The sequence below is a fragment of the Orbicella franksi genome, chromosome 6 (assembly GCF_964199315.1).
Source record: "Orbicella franksi chromosome 6, jaOrbFran1.1, whole genome shotgun sequence".
NCBI lineage: Eukaryota > Metazoa > Cnidaria > Anthozoa > Scleractinia > Merulinidae > Orbicella > Orbicella franksi.
In genome coordinates this window covers 10299156-10306655 of record NC_138150.1, presented here as the reverse complement: position 1 = coordinate 10306655, position 7500 = coordinate 10299156, and the positions used below count along the sequence as shown (strand labels likewise).

The 7500-nt window shown below is 40.2% G+C and overlaps 1 protein-coding gene across 2 annotated transcripts in view; it reads left to right on the top strand.

Annotated features, from left to right (window-relative positions):
* LOC145490026 (gelsolin-like protein 2) overlaps window positions 1–7500 on the top strand; it is a 17273-nt gene that overhangs the window by 8949 nt on the left and 824 nt on the right. The window contains exons 8-15 of one of the 2 annotated variants that reach the window (XM_081469116.1): window positions 1603–1668; window positions 1764–1797; window positions 2756–2793; window positions 4321–4355; window positions 5163–5251; window positions 5412–5503; window positions 6007–6115; window positions 6991–7500. The exon at window positions 6991–7500 is cut by the window's right edge and continues 824 nt beyond it. In XM_081469116.1, coding sequence (XP_081325242.1) covers window positions 1603–1668; window positions 1764–1797; window positions 2756–2793; window positions 4321–4355; window positions 5163–5251; window positions 5412–5503; window positions 6007–6115; window positions 6991–7022 — 495 coding nt within the window. In that variant the 3' untranslated portion in view covers window positions 7023–7500. Of the gene's footprint in view, window positions 1–1602; window positions 1669–1763; window positions 1798–2755; window positions 2794–4320; window positions 4356–5162; window positions 5252–5411; window positions 5952–6006; window positions 6116–6990 lie in introns of those variants that run through there. The other variant, XM_081469115.1, reaches the window with a different exon arrangement.

Below are 7500 nucleotides of genomic sequence, written 5' to 3'. Positions count from 1 at the left end.
AATTTTACAAAATGTCTGGGGGCGTGCCCCCAGACCCTCTAGCGCAATAGGCGACCCTTTGGCCCCATATTTGCTACTGGACGGTCACTATCAGAATCCTAGCTAAAACCTTGATTCACTGCATGCCAGGAATGAATTTTATTACAAGGGGAATGAATAAATAAAATTGATATTTCCTTAAACATCAAACAAAAAATGCAATGCAACCCCATCAGCAATAGCACTTAAGGTTATTCCTCAGAATTACATTGCGTTTTCTTACTGCGCACGATTTTCGCGTCATTAGCGCGCGCTCACGAGCGCGTGCATATACACAACACATACAAAATGGTGGCTTTTGCTAAACGGCATAGCTTCGAGAGGCAAATCATCGTTTTTTTCTCAGAAAAGAGTACCGGGACCCAACGATTGTTTTATTTAGTTCGAATGCAGCAATCACCTTCTTTCTATACAGTGAATATAGACCAATTTCTATTGCAGAGTAAAAATCTATCACTGAAAATGAGGTCATAGCTAGTGTTCGGAAAAGATAATATGTGCTCTCAAGAACACTGTATGCTTGGAACATATTGAATCCCTGTCGACTGAAAATGGATACCTTTATCTTGATACGCACATCAAATTGCTCCTTAACATTGATGCAGTACATCTATTAATGTTTTTCTCACTTAACTTTCTCCCTTTTTTTCTGTTCTCACTAAGCGTAAAGTGGATGGCTCAAATATAAACGTTTCTGAAAGCAGACAATTTATGGAATTATGGGGTTTATTGAAGGTCCTATTGCTCCTAAACGAATACCGGGACCCGCTTTTTTATTTCAAAATTCTTGATCTCTTGAAATAAGCAGTCAACAGCTTCAGTTTGAAAGAAAATCTATAGTGTGTTCTATTTCGATGGAATTACCCTAAATGTGTTTGATACTTGGTTATGTTTCCCCCGGAGTATAATTTTGATAGTAAAGCAAAACGACTGTGTGAAAGGTAAAAATGTTTGTTTGAAGCCTGTTCCAGGCAATCAGGTTGTCGCGCGTGTCAAGATTAAGATTACGTCAAATTGGTGTGGTGGACGTGAAAAAAAATTCCTGCAAGCTGGAAAAGTAAACCCCACAACTTTTCTAATGGTACGTCCCTAAGAGAGTTGAAATCCTGGGGCAGGAAGTGCGCACGCTTCTCGCCCCCAGCATTTCGCTCGGCCATTTTTTCCTCGCGATTTATTTACGGCGAAAGAGGGCCTACTCGTAGTCTACGTTTTCTTAAGAATGATTCAACGTAATTCTTTATTTGTTTGGTGCGATAGGAATTCGGATATGAGTAAACCAAATTCGGAAGTGTCTAACTACAGATCTTTACTTATGAGTAACAATTGAATATTCTCGCACTCAAACTCTGTTTTAAGGAGAGTTTTGACTAATTACCACAACTATAACGACCATCAACGCTGGCCAATTATATTGTCCTTATAATAACAGACTGGATTTTCCATCAGTCAGTTTATCTTCTGCTGACTTATATTTTTCACGTTCTGGACTCGCTGCATTGATGCATACCTTAAGTTCACAGAAGTACATTTCAGTAAATAATCCTCTTTTAATTCTCTTCAAAGATCAAGGGGCCTAAAGCCAAACTGGATTCCATTTGTCCATTTAATAAGTGGATGACAGAGCAAAAGGTACGTTTACACAAGACATTCAAAAATACATGTTTTCCTTCACTGTCTTCATCATGATCTATTGCTAATTTGCTTTTTTGCGTTGTTGTGTTTAGGAACTCTATCCCAAAGCCAGGCTCGAAGTCTATGGTAAGTTTCCGCCTTGAATTTATAAGCTTAAAATCTCTTTTTAACGGCCATTGATATTTATTATTATACATTGAACTCGCTATCTCTTTTCTGATTGGCCGAAAGCGTACAGTAAATTTTCGAAATCAGCGTCTGTGACGTCATCTAGCTGCAGATTATGCAATAATCATCTTAAGGACACTCAAGGTCACGGGTAATCATGTCGCGTATGACCGCGGTACATGATTTCTATGGGTATCGCGCGCTTTGTGTTGCTTGCCGTTAAGTGAAGAAGCAAAAACACGACTTCATTTTGTTTTTCGTTCAATGTAAAAAGAAAACAAATATCAGATTCCGTTTTTGTGGCTTCGACTGATAACCCCTACCTTAGTCTCCTCCCCAGCCGTTTTTTGGATGTCACGCAACGTTCCCCCAAAGAAACGGGGAGAGCGTTGCGTGACATCCCAAAAAACGGCTGCGGGGGAGACTACCCCTACTTCGACCTTGATTATTCTGGATATCACAAAAACCTCATCCAAGAATAAATTAATGGCCGTTGGCTATTTCTCAAATTGGATAGCTGGGTAGTGTCTAATAGCCCTATTTAGCCATTCTTATCGGCTGATTACAAACACTGTATATAGTCCAACAGAAATTTTGTTGTAGTGAGTGATGTATGATTATATATGAATATACTTCAACAAACCACAAAGCTTTAACGGAACAAGCACAGAACGTTCTCACAAAAGACTTCAGTGCCTTTATTTCGCTGTGTCGTTGTCTATGTTTATTGTTATGTCGCAAGCAAGAAGCAAACTTGACAAAACCGCGCGACACTGAGGTCTCCCTTAACTGCAGTTTTGAATGTGGTGCTGGCTAGAAAAATCAGAGTGGAGTGATAAGACCATAATAAAGAAACGGTTCAATCTGAATCACATTTTTAATTAGTAGTTTCATATTTGCTTTCGGTTTTTTTCAGAGAGTCTGGAAGAGTTTGTGAAAGATGAAGCCTACGAGGTGAGTTCTTGCTTATGTTCTAGTTAAGCCATGTCTTGGGAAACGATACAAAAAGCAAGGTCACTGACTTAGTTCATAAGCCGGGCTCTAACAGCCAAAGGTGATCTCTATGTGTATTTCACGAACGTATCTTTGGCAGGGGGGTCCGAAGTGAATATGCGCCCTTCTTGCCTAAAAAAAGCGAGGGAAAGCCCAAATAAGAGGCAAAACTTTGCTACTCTCCTTGTTTAACATTTAGCACTGGGATATAGGCAACGGATAGGGTGTATATTCCCCGGCCCCCGGAATAAGCTCTTGGATTCTCCATTGATTGTACCATAACTTTATTTAAAACCGAGTAATAGAGACATTTTAGCAAGCAATTTTAATTCTAGAGCGCGCGTTCCTATATGTTTTTTTAATTTTTTTTTTTATTGGTTCGTTTTTTAGTATACGCATGTAAGTTATCCTAGACTCTCTTTTCTCCTGTTTGGTTTAACCCCTGTATAGCGCGGAGAAGAACGGACTGTTTCGCAGTATGTGAGTCGTGACAGACAGTTGGAGAGTACCCCTGTAAAAATGAGAGATAAAATCCTCACTCGATTGAATATTGCCACATTGCTAACGTACAACTGAGCTCGAAAATATGTGATGTAAAATCTTCATTAAGTCTAGGCTATATCGTGATTCTGAACCATGACCCTTGTAATTCTGATGCAAAAGCCTGAAAAATGCAAGATCCAACGAGCCATGATTTCTTGATATACCACCACATTCTCAGAATTAACTTTAAAAGGAAATGGATTTCGATTAGCCCTAGAGAATCGCTATTCTGATGTGGTTAATTAGAGGTTAACTCTGCTTTACCCACAAAACATTACAACATTTACATTTATTTGTAATTTTTTTTTTTTTTTGTCAAATACTTTATCCGCAGGTTTTATGTCCCGTTCAGAGAAAGAGTGCAAACTTTGTAAGACAAATCTGTAATCAGGCGAAAACCCATTTTTCACGCCATCAGTAAAGAGAACGTAAGAGCGCAAAATTTTGGTCCAATCGATCGTAAGCTTGGAAGGACAGGCTTCAGAAGTCTTTTGCAGGGTTATCATGTTGTATACGCCATTCCTGAGTTAACTTTGCCTCTGTTTAAAACGATTTCTCGTGCAAAACCTTCATATGAAAATGAGTTTGATATGTATGGAAATTAAATTAACCTGTAGACGGAACACATTTTCATATGAAAGGTCTCGCATGGAGAAAAACGCAAAATGGCATGGAGACAGAGACAAAAGGCAAACTCGAAAATGGTCTACCTATCCTAGTTCGTAATGTCACCAGTAGAAGACAATACAGTGCTATTTCAAGACAGTATAATTCAAACTATTGGGGGGGGGGGGTGGGGGGATTGGTTTTAAAACCCCTTTGATGAAAGCACTATCCAGGCTTTGCTTTAGCCCTCCAGACCTCCAGTTAATTTTGAACTCATGGACACCTTACTCCAGAGCCATATAGTCGTTGTCACTCATACTTACTCTGTTTCATCTGCAGACGGCACCAGGCGAGTTTGTGATGAAGCTGATCAGGTAAAACCGTATAATATGTTCAAATATTGTCTGCTTATATGACGGTCCTCAAAGCCTACGTTATTTGTGCTGGGTCAGTCGTGTAGTTCAGTTATTTGCTTGAGAATTTACTGCACCTATCATCGAGGGTTACTGACAAAACTTAGGAAAACATGATTGACCATCGCAATTATAAACCAAGTTAAGCAGCTGTCAAGCCTGAAAAAAATTCAGGCTTGAACGGGATTCGAACCCATGTCCTCTGCGATAACGGTGCAGTGCTCTACCAGCTGCGCTATCAAGCCAACTGGGAGCTGGTCACGTTGAGAGTTCGTAATATACCCGTCTGTGGTGAAGATACAAGTGAATATATGAAAGATCTTATATTTGAACTGCGGAGAAAGATACGAAGTCATGATTGATCATCGCAGTTACATACACAACTTTAAGCAGCTGTGAAATTAAAGCCTAAAACAAATTCAGGCCTGAGCGGGATTCGAACCCATGAGCTCTGCGATACCGGTGCAGCACTCTACCAACTGAGCTATCAAGCCAACTGGGAGCTGGCAACGTTGTAAGTTCCTAATATACTCGTATGTGGTGAAGGCACAAAAGAATATATGAAAGATCATATACTTTGAACTGTGGAGAAAGATATACAGACATGACTGATCATCGCAGTTATATACAGCTGTGAACCACACACAAATTCCGAAGGGGGGCGGGGGGGGGGATTAACCTTCCATGTCTTCAGTTGCCCACCATGGCAGAATAATGATAATTGAAGTTTCTTCCCTTAAATTAAGCGTGCGTCCTGTTCACTTCCAGAGTTTTAACAGATAAGGGTGATCCTGACTTCTGTGTAGTAGCTTCTGGAGGTCAAAGTTTGGATCCAAATTTACTGGACAAAACGGACGGTAGGTTGTTGTTTTGCTTTCTGTACTCACCCTCCCTTAGTGTAACATGAGTTAAATAATCACCAGATTCCAGCTTAGCTAATTAGCTTGAACGTGTGTGTTCATATTCACCGGAGCCAGGGATACATAAGCAGATCTTGGAATTTTGATTTTTTTGCAGTTTTCCTGTTGGAAACTCCTGAGCGTCTGATTGTGTGGATTGGTGACCAAGCCAGCTCTTGTGAAAAGCAAAATGCTTTATCCTATGCACAAGTAAGTTGTAGAACGGGTTTTCATAGAACTAATCTAAGCGATCTAAGCAAATTACACCCACTGCGCAAACAAATTTGTACCCTTTTAATTGTTTCAATTACAACTGCTATTGATCAATTTGCACAAAATTGCTCGGGTGATCTTGGTTGAAGATTTCGCACTGTAAGTGTTTGTCAGTTTCAATTCAAAGTTGGGGATTGGCAAGGTTTGCTCCCAAGAGTCGCGTTTGCGGTCATATTCAACATCTATTGCCACCTTTTAACCGAAAAGCACTCCTTAAGTGTCCCTGATTGAATCGAGGTAGCTGGCGTTTTAGAGAGGTGCCTTATACGTGACTAAGAGAGTACAGTGGAGACCAACTCTAGATGTTCGTGTTAAAGATTTTTCAGTCGTAATGAAATGTCTGTTAAGAGATAGTTAAGTTTTCTCCTTGCCTATGAAGACTACCATGAAAGCCCAAATAAACACATTATTTTTTAATGTTATTAACATCTTGTTTACAGACTTATCTGAGAAAATATGGCCAGAATCCCATCTGCGGCATTTCGTGCATGCGAGAAAACAACGGAAAATTACCAAAATCATTTGCAAGAGCTGTAGGCCAGCACAAAGGTAAAGAATTCTCAAATCTATAACAACAAACGTACGAACAGGAGACCAGGGAATAGTTTTCTAGTATACTGCAAAGCTCCTAAAATAACGACTTTCTTTCGGAAGTCTCGCTTTGCAGGGGCATGGCCGTGATGGTTAACACCGAAATGAGTGGAACCATCGTACACTACTAAGAGTGTTTTGATAATGTTTTATCCTTAGATTTTGGTGCACAGCTTCTTGCATCAGTTATATCCATTTCATCTTTTAAAGAACTGAATTTTTAAATCGTGGCAATTACGTTTTAGGTCGCCCGATCAGAACCCCACATTTAGAGGAGGCTAGATTCCCGAGTGTAACGTATACCAATAACGGCGATATGTTATGCCTACTTCTGGGGTCGTTATTTCCCTCCAGAACTTAAGGAAATCGGTCCTGGTTTGACAAAACATACCTGTATAGAACATAAAGATCCAAACTTACTACGAATTCCTTGGACATCCTGCGAAGCTGTATGTCTCCCACGCACCTGACGCTCCAACGCGCCCTTTTAGCTCCAAACCACACCTCCATCTCAATACAAGCATCTCGCCCAGAACGTTATCTTACCTCGAATGCAGTTCCTGTCAACAGGCAAAGGCACAACCTGCCCCTCCCTTTACAATTAGCAAGCTCAAAGCGAGCTCTCAGTTCTCGGCCTACATGCATTTCTCGGCCTTCATGCATCCCTCATTTACACACCCAAAGTGATAGTTTGTAGAATTGTTGGTCCTCACTCTTATTCTAAGAGTCTGCCCAGCGTGCTCTTTTTCACCCACCCCTATTTAACTCCCTAACGATAACGGTGCCTTTACGGGAATGGCTTCAGTTAACCCGATGACTTTATTTTTCTCCAGGTGACCGTGGCGCGCAGGACCATCGCATGTAGACTGCGTTGATAACATGTCTTGCAAAGAATTTGCCTTCGAGAATTCTTTAACAACACCAACAAAGACACGCTTCATTACTGTTTTACACATTTAGTTTACAACGTAACGTATTACATAAAAATGTAGTTTTTATACCATGTGATATTACACATGTGTAAGGTTTTTGGATTTATACCAGATGACAGCTTGAGCTTAGTAGGGGGTCCTTAGTATAAAGTTGATAAGACAAATACTTCCATAGTGATAGGTAATTAGCTTTTTTGAACGAACAAAGGTAGCCGATTGGCTCACTAGAATTACCAAGTTATCAATTTGAAACTGGAGACGTTGTGATACTGAGAAATTCTTTCTGTCATAGTTTTGTTCTACTGCACTTTGCGGATCCAGTAAAAAAGTACATTTCAGTTTGCTCCTGAGCACATCAATGAACCAGGTTTCATTTTTTTAATGGGTTTCGACCAACTGAGCTAGGTCTAT